The 15,038-nt window shown below is 63.3% G+C and overlaps 1 protein-coding gene across 1 annotated transcript; it reads left to right on the top strand.

Moving 5' to 3' along the window:
* The first annotated feature begins 3,689 nt into the window (after nt 1-3,689).
* On the top strand, nt 3,690-14,668 carry LOC137151594 (heat shock cognate 71 kDa protein-like). The gene is made up of 9 exons (XM_067545866.1): nt 3,690-3,810; nt 7,490-7,699; nt 8,256-8,461; nt 8,999-9,151; nt 9,596-10,151; nt 11,632-11,834; nt 12,426-12,624; nt 12,944-13,176; nt 13,925-14,668. Exons 2-9 carry the CDS (start codon nt 7,495-7,497, stop codon nt 14,102-14,104), a joined length of 1,935 nt encoding a protein of 644 aa, XP_067401967.1. The 5' UTR covers nt 3,690-3,810; nt 7,490-7,494; the 3' UTR covers nt 14,105-14,668.
* Nucleotides 14,669-15,038: the final 370 nt, after the last annotated feature.

Here is a 15,038-nt window from a genome sequence, read left to right as displayed (position 1 = left end):
CTTTTCACTGCTCCAGCGAAACTGACAAGAATGACAGCCCCCCAGGCTGTGTCTACACTGACACTGCCTCACCCTAGCTACACCCCTCGTGGAGGCTGTTTTATGATGTCAGCATAGCAGGGGAGTTACACTGCTGGCAGGAGCATTTGAGTCTGTGCACCTCCACTGTTTTGTCAGCAAAAGCTGTCTTTTGTCGACAAAACTTTCTGGTGTAGACCAGCCCCTAGCTCGAAGGCAGGCAAAATACGGCCCACGGGCCGGACCTGGCCTGTCTAACGTTTCTGTCCGGCCCGCCATGCAGGGGCGTAGTTACAGGTGGGCCTGGGTGGGCCGTGGCCCACCAACTTTGAAAGCAGGCCCACTTAATCAGCTGCTTCTGCTGCCAACGCTCTGCTTCAGCTACCTGGAGTGTCAGGCAGCTTTCGGCTTCTGGTCACGTGTCCGGAAGAAGGAAGCTCAGAAAGCAACCGGCCGAGAATCACTAAGCTGCCCGAGACTCCAGTTAATATAGCAGAAATGTGCGGCCTGCAACGATTTACCAAAATTCGTGGAGTGGCTCATCTGCGAAAATTATTGCCCACTCCTGCCCTGGGTTAAGTCTCAGGAAAAACTTCCTACCTGTAAGCACAGCGGGACAGCGGAACAGACGGCCTCAGGAGGTCATGGAAGTTCCTTCGTTAGAGCGTTTCGAGAGGAAGCTGGGTAGCCATTTGTGTGGGATGGTTTAGACAAGTGGTTCTCAACCAAGGGTACACTTACCCCTGGGGGTACGCAGAGGTATTCCAGGGGGCACATCAACTCATCTAGAGATTTGCCTAGTTTTACCAAAGGCTACAGAAAAGGCACTACCAAAGTCAGTACAAACTAGAATTCCACAGACAGTGACTTGTTTATACACAGAAATGTAAGCACAATATGGATGTTCCAATCGATGTATTTTATATTTCTATGGTAAAATGAGAACGTCAGCCGTTCTTCAGTAACAGTGGCAGTGACACTTCTGTGTCTGACTGTGTACGTTTTTAAGTGAGGCGAACTTTGGGCATACACAAGACAAATCCACCTCCCAAAAAGGGACACAGTCATCTGGACAGGCTGAGAGCCACTGTCTTAGACCCAACAAATCCTGCCTCTTGGCACGGACTTCAACTCATCTCATGGCTAGATTATCGGGCTCAGCAGGCAGTGATCAGCAGCTCCATGTCTAGCCGGCAGCATGCCCTGGAGTTTAGTCCAGGGGCCGGTTTTGTTCAACATCTGGAGGATGGGTCGATGCACCCTCAGCATGTTCACGGACAACACTAAGCCGGGGGGAATGGTAGAAACGCTGGATAGGATACAGAGTGACCTAGACAAATTGGAGGATTGGGCCAAAAGAAATCTGCTGAGGTTCAACAAGGACAAGTGCAGAGTCCTGCACTTAGGACGGAAAAATCCCATGCACAGCTACAGACTGGGGACCGACGAGCTGGGCAGCAGTTCTGCAGAAAAGGACCTGGGGGTTACAGTGGATGAGAAGCTGGATAGGAGTCAGCAGTGTGCCCTGGTTGCCAAGAAGGCTAGCGGCGTATTGGGCTGCGTTAGTAGGAGCATTGCCAGCAGATGGAGGGCAGTGATTATTCCCCTCTATTCAGCACTGGTGAGGCCATATTTGGAGTACTGTGTCCAGTTTTGGGCCCCCCACTACAAAAAGGATGTAGACAAATTGGAGAGAATCCAGCGAAGGGTAATGAAAATGATGAGGGGGCTGGAGCACAAGACTTACAAGGAGAGGTTGAGGGAACTGGGCTTGTTTAGTCTGCAGAAGAGAAGAGTGAGGGGGGATTTGATAGCAGCCTTTTACTGCCCGAAAGGGGGTTCCAGGGAGGATGGGGCTAGGCTGTTGACAGATGACAGATGACAGAACAAGGAGCAACGGTCTCAAGCTGCAGTGGGGCAGGTCTAGGGTGGATATTCGGGGGGTGAAGCACTGGGATGGGTTACTAGGGAGGTGGTGGACTCTCTAACCTTAGAGGTTTTTAAGGCCCGGCTTGACACAGCTCTGGCTGGGATGATTTAGTTGGGGTTGGTCCTGCTTTGAGCAGGGGGTTGGACTAGATGCCTCCTGAGGTCCCTTCCTACCCTCATCTTCTAGGATTCTATGACCCTTATGGTCCCTTCTGACCCTGGGGATCTATGGTTCTGTGGTACCATGCGGGGGGAGGGTTCCAGGGCTGGGGGGGTTCCCTGGGAAGAGGGGGGCTCCCTGGCTGGGAAGGGGGGTTCCATAGCAATGCAGCATAGCGTGTCTGTCTGAGGGGGAGCCAATGCCAGTGGCCTCACGGCTTCCCCCCCTAACTCCCCACTGCCCTGTCCTGCTGGCTCCACTGAGCTCCAGCTGCTGCAGCAGGTCCTGGCCCCCATCAGAGCATCCCAGGCGGGTGGGTAACAGGGAAAAGGGAGAGCATGCGGGGGAGGGGCCCCTGAACAGGGCAGAGATGGGAGGAGAAACTTCGGCATAAGGGAGGGAAAGAAGGAGGATTATTGGGGTTCAGGGGTTATTGGGGGTTAGGCCACACCTCAGCCAAAGGAGCGAGATCATGGCGCTGGCCCAGGGCAAGGGCAGCAGCTCTGCCAATGGGACCCTGTGCCAGGAGCCATCACAGATCCTGGCTGGCAAACAGTGGATTGTGCCAGTTCCACCCCCCACACACACACACTCCCAGGCTCTGCCAGTGCCCCTCAGCCCTGACTCACAGCCCCACCCCCAGCACCAGCCCTGGGGTGAGAGGGCCAGTCAGGCTGAATTCTGTCCTGCTTCTGCAGGGTCCGTTAGTGGGTTTTCTGGAGACTGGGAAACTCATTCCACATGTGACCTCTTACCGGATTTGAGCCCAGCAGTGCCTGGGGCCTTTCACCTCTCTGGGGTGCTGACTCCCATCCGGCTCCAGGGCGGGGGACGGGGTGGCTCAGGTGTGGGGCCTGTCCCCTCTAGGGGGCTCCCGCCTTGCTCCTGTAGTCCCCATGGGCGGGTTCTGGGGAATACACTTGTGAAATGAGTCAGGAAGTTCTTAGCCTGTCCCAGAACCTCCCTCTGGGGGGTCAGAACCTTCTCATTTCCGGCCTCAGTGGAGCCCGGCCCGTTTATCCTGGTACCAACATTGTCCTTCAGCTCCAATAGCTCTTCCCATGGCCGGGGGTGACCAGACTGCACCTGTGGGAAACCAGGGGTCAGGAGGTAATAGAAACCAGGACAGCTGGTCACCCTGGGGGACTCGTGGAGGGGGGGGGCAGTGGCTGTGGAAGGGGGCATTTGGCCAGAGGTTTGGGGTGTTGTGGGGGGCACACGGGCCAGGGAGGGGGCTCCTTTTGCCTCCGGGGGGGGCACCCCCAGCTCTCATTCCCCACGAGGGGTTAACACTCCCGGAGCCACCTCCACGCCGGGGCGGTGGGGGGGGGGGGCCGGGTCTCCTCCTCCCCCCCCCTTTGTGCCACCTGCCCAGTCCCAAAATAACCCCCTGGCCGGGCTGCAATTAGAACCTGTCCCTCCGCGGCGGGGGGAGCCCGAGGAGGGCGGGGCCAGCTCAGCCCGGGACCCTCCCAGCTCCCCAAAGGGTCCCTCCAGCCCCAACCCCCCCCCCCGCGCCGGTGACGGAGCGGGCCCGGCCGGCCCCGATTGGCCCAGGCAGGCGGCCAGGTCCAGAAGCTTCTGCAAAGGGGCGGCGGGGGGGGCGGAGAGCGGCCGGGCCCGTATATAGCGGGGGGGGCCGCGGGCCGGACTCGGGGGCGCCGCGTAACGCAACCGCAGCCGGGGCGCACGGAGCTAGCCAGGTACCCAGGGCGCACGGAGCTAGCCGGGGCGCACGGAGCTAGCCGGGTATCGGGGCGCGCAGCGCGGCTGCAGCTGGGGGCGGCATCTCGGGGGGCAGATCCTGGCCGCTGGGGAGGGGCTGAATGTAACTGATGGGGGCAGCTCCAGGGGCTCCCTGGCTGGGGCAGGGGCAGGATCCCAGCGGGGGGGCAGTCCTGGCCGTGGGGGACAGTTCCCCGGGGCAGGCGGGGGGTGGGTGCGGCTCCGGCTCTGGGCTTAACAAGCCTCTAAACTTCCCGAGGGTTTGTTTGTTGTTAATTATGATTTAGTCACGTGCTGTTGTTTCCGCTGATTGGCGCTGGGGGCGCCAGGACGCCTGGGTTCCCCCTTTGGGGAAAGAAATTTCCGGCGTAAAGGGGTAGCCTGGGGGCCAGGACTCCTGGGTTCTCTCCGTGGGGGCTAGTGGGTTAGCGCCGGCCGGGGTGGGGGAGCCACAACTCCCGGCTGTTCTCCCTGGCTCTGCTGCTAAGTGGCAGGGGAAATCCCCTTGTGCCTCAGTTTCCCCCATCCCAGCGGGGCTGATAACTTTCCCTTGCTAGGGAAGGTTTCCCCACCTGGAGTCTGGCCATATATGGCACCAAAGCGTCACCCTTATAAATAATCTCTGGCTGGCATCCAATGGCATTGTGCCAGGGTCCCCTTGCAGCCCCTCTCCGGCTGAGGGGGCTTGGCATGGGGTGTTCTGCTCCAGCCAACCCTCCACCCAGCCCCTGGCCCTAACCCCTTCCTGCCCCCCTTGGGGCATTTTAACCCTTGGAGTGCTGCAGCCAGTAGTCCTTGGGGGCACCTGTAAATAGGGGTAACCCCCGTGCTCCCCCAGACTTTCCAGCTAAAACAGTTTGCCAGCCTTGTTGCGAGAGGTCTGGGCATAATTTGAGGGGATCGGGGGCTCTGTGGCTTGCCCCTAGTTTGAGGGGTTGCTGGTTTGGGGGGACAGGGTGGGTGTCTCCTGTTGCAGGGGCTTTATGCGGAGGACAGGAAGCAAATCACCCCAACTGTCTTCCACGAGAGCTGCCCCTAGTTTGTCCTGCTGCTGAGCCCTTGGGGTGAATTCGGGGACCCCGCCCAGCTCTCAAGTTTGAGGCTGAAGAACAAGACCTGCAAATGTATTTCAGTCCTGAGGGGGACCCTCCACTGGGGGGCGGGGGAGGTGGTTATCTCCTGAACTCCTGATCCAAACAGCTTCAACCCCCCCTCCCCCCCCAGCCTCCCCCGTCCCTGAACTTCCCTGCCGATGTTGGGATCCATCAGCCTCTCCCTGGGGATTTTAGCCCGGACCGGACGCACATCTGGCCTCTAAAGCCAGCTGCCGTGGCGCAGCAGTTAATGCAGGCTGTGCCTGTCAGGGGTTGTCAGTGGGGTGGGGTGGGGCCCGGTTTGGGGCCAGGCACAGTGCTCCTGCTCCTGCTCCACCGAGCGAACAAACTGTGGCGGGGAGACGCCCTTCTAGCTGTAATGGTTGATCGGAGCGAAACACGGTGCTACAAACATCTGCCCCAGCTTTATCTGTGCACCGCCTGGCCCGAGGTGGGGGGGGGAGGGCTGTGAAATAAGCTCCCCCCATCCCCAGCTTTGGAAGCACTCCCCTCCCAGCGCTGGGGAGAGAACCCAGGAGTCCTGGATGCTAGTCTGGCTTGTTAGGGGCGGGAGGCTCCAGTGGGTTAGAGCAGGGAGGGCTGGGAGCCAGGACTTCTGCGTTCACACTGTATCTGCTCAGAACCTGGCTCCGGTGCTGGCTGTGACGTTGGGAGCTGCGTTCTGCGCTGCCCGTTCCTGGCACTCCCCAGAGCCAGAGACGGCGGGAGCCTCCTCCCCTGCCCATAGGGAACACCACTGCTGATTAGAGGGGCCCTTCCCCACGTCTCTCAGACAAGGGCCCAGCTGGGAGGGGCTCTGAGCCGGGGGACCCCAGATAGCGCCGGTGCGGTTCTGCTGATGTAGCTGCAGAACGTCTGATATCCGGGCTGGAGGAGGCGTGTGTGTAAATAACTCGGTCCGAACTCCAGTTGAGTATGTACCGTGGGGAGGCCCTGAAAACCAACCTGCTTCCTCTGCCGCCCTGCTGGGGCCCGTGCCTGGGGCCGGATGCCCGGCTGGCATAAAGAAGGGCTGACTCTAAGGGTGCTAGGGCCGATTGACGCCAGCTGGGGGGCTGGCCCCATTGACTCAGTGGAGCTAGGGCCGGCTGGGGTGTGGGTCTGTCCCAGGTGCTGGGCTAGGCAGTTTTAACTCAAGGGTGTAAAATTCCATAGGGCAGTTGAGATGGAGGAGTGAGGTCAAGTGATTAGAGGCAGGACTCCTGGGTTCCCTCCCTGGCTCTGGGAGGGGAGTGGGGTCTAGTGGGTTGGAGCGGGGGAGGGGGCTCGGAGCCAGGACTCCTGGGTTCTATCCCCAGCTCTGAGAGAGGAGTGGGATCTAGGGTGTCTCTGAACACTTGGCAGAGAATAGGCAGAGCAGCATCCCCTGTGGGTGCCAAAGGGTTAACTGGGCCGTCTTGGCTGAGCCTTGGGGGGGGGGGGGGGGCTGTACCCAGGGCCCCCCAGGGACGCTGTTACCCTGGAATCTGTTACCCCCAGGCTCAGCTTGGAGCCCTCCCTTCCTCTGGTGTAAACTCGCTGTCCCCCTGCCAGCTGGCATCAATGCCCATGGTTCGGCACGTGGGGGGCACAAGCCCCACCACTGGCTGGGCGGCCGGGCGAGCCGTCCCCTCGGGCGGAGAGCCAGCACAGGCCGGGTTTCTAGAAGGACCGGCAGGGAGACGAAACCAGGGGAGGATCTGCAGCCGGCCGGCTGTTCCAGCAACTTCGCTCAGCACCCTCTGGCAGGGGTGGACGGACAGACACACGGGGCTCAGCCCTCCAGCAGGGCTGGGCAGGGGCCGGATGGGGGGACACACGGACGCGCGCGTGTGCCCGAGATTAGCCTGTCGCTCTAAATGCAGAACTTGGCAGAATCAGGTTTTTATTTTGTACCACTTTGGCGGATAATATCGGTGTTTAAAAATGCTTTCAAAACATCTCTTGAAGTGGTCCCGGCTGCTGGAAAGCAGGGGGCGGGGCGGGGCGGGCAATAACTTGTAACGACCGACGCGGAGACGAGGGAAGATGGAGCTTTTATCACCACAAATTGCCAGCATCCGGCTCCGGCTGCGGTTCTCTCGCTGGACTGTTCTGCACGCCAGCAATGGAAACGTGTCCGGCTGGTTTATGGGAGCCGGGGGGGACACCGATACCAACTGAGTTTTCCAAATCTCACCCTCCCTACACTGCAGGAGACCCACAGCCCATCTAGCCCCATGTGCTCTACCCCCCCCCCCCCCCCCACACACACACGGAATTAGACCTTAACAGTGAATCCCATTGAATTAAATTCTGTGAACATAGTATATATATGGGAAGGGAGTGGGGGATAGTGGTTAGAGCTGGGTGGGGCTGGGAGCCAGGACTCCTGGGTTCTATCCTCCGCTCTGGGCGGGGAGTGGGGTCTAGTGGGTTAGATCAGGGTTGACTGGGAGCCTGGGTGCCTGTTTTTTTTCCCCCCTGGCTCTGGGGGGGGAATGGGGTCTAGTGGTTAGAGCAAGGGGGGCTGGGAGCCGGGACACCTAGGTCCCATTTGACCCCCTCGCGTCCCCCTCTGCAGCCAAGATGTCGAAGGGGCAAGCCGTAGGCATCGACCTGGGCACCACCTACTCCTGCGTGGGGGTGTTCCAGCACGGGAAGGTGGAGATCATCGCCAACGACCAGGGAAACCGCACCACGCCCAGCTACGTGGCCTTCACGGACACCGAGCGCCTCATCGGCGATGCCGCCAAGAACCAGGTGGCCATGAACCCCACCAACACCGTCTTCGGTGAGCGCGGGGCCGCGGGGCCCTTCCACTCCAGGGGGTGTTGGCCCCAGAGTGGGGCCGGCCTGGCTCGGGGGGGGGGGGCCGGGGAATGGGATGCGGGGCCTTCCCTTCTGGGGTGCTGGCCTCAGGGCAGGGGCTAGCTGGCTGGGGGGAGGGGGCATGGAGCCTTTCCCCGTGGGGGGGGTGCTGGCCCCACGGCAGGGGCTAGCTGGCTGGGGGCGGATGGGGCCTTTCCCCTCGGGGGGGCGGGGGTCCGAGGACAGTTTGATCCCTGTGCAAAACAATTTGGTGGGTGTTAGCTCAGCAGGGCAGGGGCCCCTGTGCAGAAACCCCTTGGGGGTTGGGTGGGGGACCCTATCAGGGGGGATCATGGAGCCCCTGGGGGGCCACCAGGGGGACCCCAGATCCTGAGGGAGCAGAGGTAGCTTGACTCCTGTGGTGGTCCCTGGGGGAGGGAGGGGGGGCCGAGAGAAGAGGCTGGATCCTGGATCCCTGGGGATTCTCTGTCTCCTGCTGACCCCCCCACCCCATGTTGGGGGGGGCCCCCCCATCACAGATGCCAAGCGTCTGATTGGCCGGCGCTACGACGACCCGGTGGTGCACGCGGACATGAAGCACTGGCCCTTCCAGGTGATCAATGACGGGGGCCGGCCCAAGGTGCAGGTGGAGTACAAGGGCGAGACCAAGACCTTCTACGCCGAGGAGATCTCCTCCATGGTGCTCACCAAGATGAAGGAGATTGCCGAGGCCTACCTGGGCAAGGTGAGCGCGGGGGGGGGCGGGGCCAGGTGAGGGGGGGGTCAGGTGAGTCGGGGGAGGGGGGCATGCTGGACCCTCCTTTGGAAGTGGGGTTGAGTGGGTCAGAGCGGGGTAGGGCTGGGAGCCAGGACTCCTGGGTTCTGTCCCTGGCTGCAGGAGGGGTCCAGTGGGTGAGAGCACCTTCCTCTCCCCTCCTGCAGAGGGCGGTGACCACAGGCACCCGCCCCCTCCCCCCGGGCCCCCGGGCCCGCCTGCTGCGGCCTGCTAACCAGTTAACCCAATGCCTGGACTGGGCGCCTGGGGACCCACCACCCAACCTGTCTCAAGGAGCCAGACAGCCGCCCGCCCCCCGCAACAAGCCACTTGCAGAATTCGAACCTGGAGGAGGCGCTCCGATAGCTGGCGGCAATAGTAGATCGTTACCCTCTGGGGCAGAAGGTGCCAGGCAAAGAGAGTTTCCCCCAGCTCCTGTTTCCCCACCCCTTTCGGGAGCAGCCCCAGCTTCCACTGACCCCCGCCCCCCCTATCCTCCCCCTGCAGACGGTCACCAACGCGGTCATCACCGTGCCCGCCTATTTCAACGACTCTCAGCGCCAGGCCACCAAGGACGCCGGCACCATCGCCGGCCTCAACGTGCTGCGCATCATCAACGAGCCCACGGCGGCCGCCATCGCCTACGGGCTGGACAAGAAGGTGAGGCGGAAGGGCTGGCTGGTTTGGGGGCGGGGAGGGGGGAGGTGAAGGGGATACGGGGCCTGCCCCTCAGGGGTGCTGGGGCTGGCTGGCTTGGGGGGGAGGGAGGATGTGGGCCCACTCTATTTAGGAGTTGGGGGTTACTGGCTAGTTCGTGGGGAACAGGAAGAGGAACAGGGAGGGCCTGCCCCACTGGAGGGGGGGGGCTGGGGAACAGTATCTGGGGTCCCTGCACTCTGGGGGTGGGGTGGGACTACCTGGCTCACCTGGGGGATGGGGAAGGAGATCTGGGGTCCCTGCCCCTCTGGGTGTGCAGGGACAGGCTGGCTGGCTCGGGGCGGGAGGACAAGGAGCCCTGCCCGGTTCGGGGCGGGGAGGACACGGGGGTTCCCTGCCCCCACCCCCGAGCACACTCCATCTCCCGTCCGTCCGTCCCCCCCGCAGGTGGGCGGGGAGCGCAACGTGCTGATCTTCGACCTGGGCGGGGGCACCTTCGACGTCTCCATCCTGACCATCGAGGACGGCATCTTCGAGGTGAAGTCGACGGCGGGCGACACCCACCTGGGGGGCGAGGACTTCGACAACCGCATGGTCACCCACCTGCTGGGCGAGTTCAAGCGCAAGCACAAGCGGGAGCTGACGGGCAGCAAGCGGGCGGTGCGGCGCCTGCGGACGGCCTGCGAGCGGGCCAAGCGCACCCTCAGCTCCTCCACCCAGGCCTCCATCGAGATCGACTCGCTCTACGAGGGCATCGACTTCTACACGGCCATCACCCGGGCCCGCTTCGAGGAGCTCAACGCCGACCTCTTCCGCGGCACGCTGGAGCCCGTGGAGAAGGCCCTGCGGGACGCCAAGCTGGACAAGGCCCAGGTGCACGACGTGGTGCTGGTCGGCGGCTCCACCCGCATCCCCAAGATCCAGCGGCTGCTGCAGGATTTCTTCAACGGGCGCGAACTCAACAAGAGCATCAACCCCGACGAGGCCGTGGCCTACGGCGCCGGTGCGGGGGGAGGGGCGCTGACGGAGTAGGTGGGGCGGGGGGGGGAGGTCAGATGGGGGTAAATGGGGGGTGTAGGGGAGGGTTTGGAGGGGCAGTGATGGAATAAGTGGGGTGTGGGGGGGGCCTCGGCGGGGTAGTGGGGGGAGGTTCACACTGGGGGGGGTAGATAAAGGTCTTGGATGGGGCAAAAATGGGGCAGGATCAGATGGGGTGGGAGGGGGCAATGATGGGTAGATGGGGCGGGTGGGGGAGGCTCAGATGGGGCAGGTTTGGGGGGTGGATGTGGGGGGATGGACGGATGGGGCACTGATGGGGCAGGATCAGACGGGGAGGTGGGCAGTGGGGGCGGGAGGGAGGTGTGGGGGGCAGTGGGTGGCACAGGGGTGGACGGTGGGGGGCTGGGGGCAGTGGGTTGAAGGGCGGGTGCTGTCTAGGCCAGTGTTTCTCAACCTTTTAATTAGCAAGTGCCCCCGAACGTCCGAGAATTGTAATGAGTTCCCGGCACTCCCTTCTCCAGGGGATCTTCCATTGGCAGCGTGATGGGAGCCGCGCGCTGGAGGAAGGGCTGAGTGTGTCAGGCGGTGATAGGCGAGATGTCAGGTCAGGTCTAGTGCGGGTGGGTCACCACTTCATCCCGGGGGTGCACGGCTCAAGTATGGACCCAGGCGAGACGTGAGGTTGGCCAAAGCCGGGAGGCTTTGAGCGACCTGCCGAGGCTGGGCAATAGAAAGCACCGCGCCAAATGGTTTGCCATGGATTTGAGAGGAGCAGGGGTGAGAGAGCCAGGGAAAGCGGGTGGCTGGTGAAATCTGGGGCTCTGGTAGCTGTCAGTTGCACTCTTCAGCCAGCGCAGTGAAATGGACACGTTTTCTGGGCGCCGGCTGTGAGCCAGGGAGCCACCTGGGCGAGTTGCAGGCGGCTGCAGCCTGGGAGGTGGGTGACTGCCCCCCAACCCGAGCTGGGGCAGAGGAGGCTTCCGCGCCGGCTGCGACCCAGGGATGTGGGCAGGCGGCTGCTGCCCGTCTTCAAGCCGGGGCGCTGGAGGCTGCCCCTCAGCTCAGAGCCGGGGCTCAGGTGTCTGCCACCCGGCTGCGAGCCCAGCTCGCGAGACGCAGGAGGCTGCCACCTGGGAGCCGGGAAGCGGGGGGCGGCTGCCCACCTCCCCCAGAAACTGGCGGCTACCGCCCGCCTCCCAGCTGGGACTGGGCAGGAAGCAGGGGGCTGCCGCCCGGCTTCCCCAGGAGTCAGCAGCTGCCCCCCGCCTCCCCCTCACTCTTTTTCCCTGGGTCCCCCCTGCCTGTGTCTCGCATACCCCCAGGGGAACACGTACCAGAGGTTGAGAAACTATGGTCTAGGGCAGTGAAAAGGCAGGGGGCTGGGCCCGTTCCCAGCTCTGTTGGCTGGGCTCTGATCCTGGGCCTGGTTGGGGGGACCCCTGGCGCCTCACTGACCCCCTCCCCCGTGTCCCTCCCCCCCCCAGCGGTCCAGGCGGCCATCCTGTCGGGCGACAAGTCGGAGAACGTGCAGGACCTGCTGCTGCTGGACGTCACCCCCCTGTCCCTGGGCATCGAGACGGCCGGCGGCGTCATGACGGCCCTGATCAAACGCAACACGACCATCCCCACCAAGCAGACCCAGACCTTCACCACCTACTCCGACAACCAGCCCGGCGTGCTCGTCCAGGTGGGGGGCGGGGGGTGCCGAGAACTGGGGGACAAGCCCTGGAGGGGGGCGGGGAACAGAAGCCAGGGGGCAGATGGGGGGGGGGGGCTTATGGGGAGGGCAGAGAGATGGGGGCCTTCATGGGGGGAGGGAGCTGATGCATGGGGCAGACTGGGGGGCAGAGAGCTGAGGTGGGGGGCAATACCTCACATGGGGTGCAACAAGACGTCTGTCTGGTTTGGGGGACCCTAGGAGATGGGGGGTGGGGGCGCACAGAGCTGAGGGGTGCCCAGTTGCATGCAGAGAGCTGGCGGGGGGCGGGGAGCTCGTGGGGGGAACGGGGGGCACTGCAGCAGGGTGAGGGAGGAGTGCCCGGCTGTGGGGCATCACCAGGCAGGCAGCCGGGGCAGGGGTGCCCAGAGATGAGCCCCTGAAATGAGAAGTGGAGGAGCTGGAGGCACGGGGCGGGGCCTGACCAGCCGAAGGGCAGCCTAGTGCCAAATGGGGGGGCGTGGGACCCCCCGGAGCAGGGCCCAGGGGGCACTGGGACCCCATGCCAGCCCACAGGCTGGTGCGGCTGGTTCCTGACCCCCTGCCCGGTGCCCCCCGCAGGTCTTTGAGGGCGAACGCGCCATGACCAAAGACAACAACCTGCTGGGCAAGTTTGAGCTGACGGGCATCCCGCCCGCCCCCCGCGGGGTGCCCCAGATCGAGGTGACCTTCGACATCGACGCCAACGGCATCCTCAACGTCTCGGCCGTGGACAAGAGCACGGGCAAGGAGAACAAAATCACCATCACCAACGACAAGGGTGAGAACCCCGGTGTCCGGTGCTCATCCCTGCTCCACCCGCTAGACCCCACTGCCCTGCCCCTGCTGGGGAGAACCCAGGAGTCCTGGCTCCCCGCTCTACCCACTAGACCCCACTGCCCTGCCCGCGCTGGGGAGAACCCAAGAGTCCTGGCTCCCTGCTCTACCCACTAGACCCCACTGCCCTGCCCCTGCTGGGGAGAACCCAGGAGTCCTGGCTCCCCGCTCTACCCACTAGACCCCACTGCCCTGCCCACGCTGGGTGGAGAACCCAGGCGTCCTGGGGGCCCCGTGCTGAGCCCTTGCCCTGCCCCGGCCAGGTCGGCTGAGCAAGGAGGAGATCGAGCGCATGGTGCAGGAGGCGGAGCAGTACAAGGCAGAGGACGAGGTGCAGCGGGAGAAGATCGTGGCCAAGAACTCGCTGGAGTCGCTGGCCTTCAACATGAAGAGCACGGTGGAGGACGAGAAGCTGCAGGACAAGCTGGCCCCAGAGGACAAGCAGAAGATCCTGGACAAGTGCAATGAGGTCATCAACTGGCTGGACCGGAACCAGGTGAGGGGGGCTGGGATGCTGGGCCGGACTGGAACCGGGTAAGGGCGGCGAAGCGGCCCCTGGGGGACGGGGAGGAGGTGGAGAACCAGGCGTGGCTGGAGGTACTTGGGGAGGGAGGAGTGGGACCACAGCTGGGGTTAGAACCCAGGAGTCCTGGCTCCCAGGCCTCCGGCTCTAACCACTACACCCCACTCCCCTCCCAGAGCAGGGGAGAGAACCCAGGAGTCCTGATGCCCAAACTCTCTGCCCCCCAGGCTCTCTTCCTGCTCCTCTCCCCCCACTGGAGAGTCCCAGAGCTGGTGCTGAGCCCCCCTCGCCGGCCGAGGTGCAGTGGGGCGGGCCCCTGGGTTGCCCTGTGTGTTCCCCCTGCCCGCAGCAGCTGGCGCCCCTCCCTTTGGGTGGCGACAGAGAGCCGGCCCTGGCTCTCGTCTGCAGAGACCCTCAAACAGGGCTGGAACTGGGGCTTGGGGGGGGGGCCTGTTGCAGAGGTGGGGGGGGGAACGTCTAGGTGTGGGGCAGCCTCCCACAGGACCTCAGCCCCCATCACCCCCCATGGGTGGGCAGAGTTGAGGAGATCTTGGAACCCTGCTTCTTCCCTGGGTCCCTGCCGCCTCGGGCAGGACCGTCCTCTCTAGGGGAGGCGTGTCCCAGAGCAGCAGGGCCCTGTTGTCTCCCCCTCCCCACCCCATGGTTAACTCTTGCTTTCCTTCCCCCCCCCCCCCCCCCCAAAAAAAAAAAACCCCAACAGATGGCGGAGAAGGAGGAATACGAGCACCAGCAGAAGGAGCTCCAGAACCTCTGCAACCCCATCATCACCAAGCTGTACCAGGGCGCCGGGGGCGGGATGCCGGGGGGGATGCCTGGGGGTTTCCCTGGGGCCGGCGGGGCTGGGGGCTCCTCTGGACCCACCATCGAGGAGGTGGATTGAGAGACCCCCTCCCCCCGCCTGCCCCCCACACACACAGCCACAGACCCTCCTTCCCCCCCCCCCCCCCCAAGCAGGCAGACATCACACATTCAGGGGGGCACTGGCGGGCTTCCCCCCAGGCTTTCCCATGAGTCTCTGCGCTAGCGGGACCCTTGCGCCCCCCCAACTCTCTGGCTGTGTTAGTGGGGAGCAGCCCCCTGCCGCTGGAGTGAGAATCCGGCTCTGAATAAATTATTGTGCCTGTTGAACGTGCTGCCGGAATCTCGCCTGGTTATTGGAGGCCTGGGGCTGCTCGGAGCTAAAATCCTGGTGCAGGATGAAACCAGGACGGGGCTGAATGTGCGGGGAGAGGCTGGGCATAGAAGTGGGGAGAACGTGAGCCCACGGGATCCCTGGCGCTAAGCCGGGCTCCACCCCACAACCTGATCAGCACCCCTAGCCCGATGCTGCTCCAGCTGTGTTGGGGTGTGTAAACAGGAACCGGGGAGAGGTGATTTCCCCCCCCCCCCCCTTTTGCGTTGGCCCTTGAGGAAATGCTGCCGGGTCCTGGGGTCAGTTCTGGGACCCACAACACAAGGAGGTCGCAGACCAAGGGCGCAAAGGGCCAAGCAGAGGCGTGAGGATGATTCAAGGAGCCAAAAACCTGCCGTGGAGAGGTACCGGGAGCTCCAGCTGTTTTGCTGAACCCCCAGGAGGTTCAGGGGTGCCTGGTCCCCATCTCTGAGTAGCTGGGGTGGGGGGACAAATCCCTGCTCCTGGCTCTTCAGTCCGCCAGAGGAGATGGATGTGCTCCACCGACTGCAAGCTGACGCTGGACAGATTCAGCCTGGAAATCAGACGTCCGTTTGTAACCAGGAGACTAATTCACCCTGGGACCGTGTCCCCAGGGCTGTGCTGGTGGCTGCTCCAGAGCTGGCAATTCTTAAACCCCCTT

The sequence above is a fragment of the Emydura macquarii genome, unplaced genomic scaffold (genome assembly GCF_026122565.2).
Source record: "Emydura macquarii macquarii isolate MOO-44397 ecotype Brisbane River unplaced genomic scaffold, CSIRO-AGI_Emac_v2 contig_1113, whole genome shotgun sequence".
NCBI classification, from domain to species: domain Eukaryota; kingdom Metazoa; phylum Chordata; order Testudines; family Chelidae; genus Emydura; species Emydura macquarii.
Note: the sequence above shows the minus strand (reverse complement) of the source record. Positions and strands in the feature narration are given on the sequence as shown.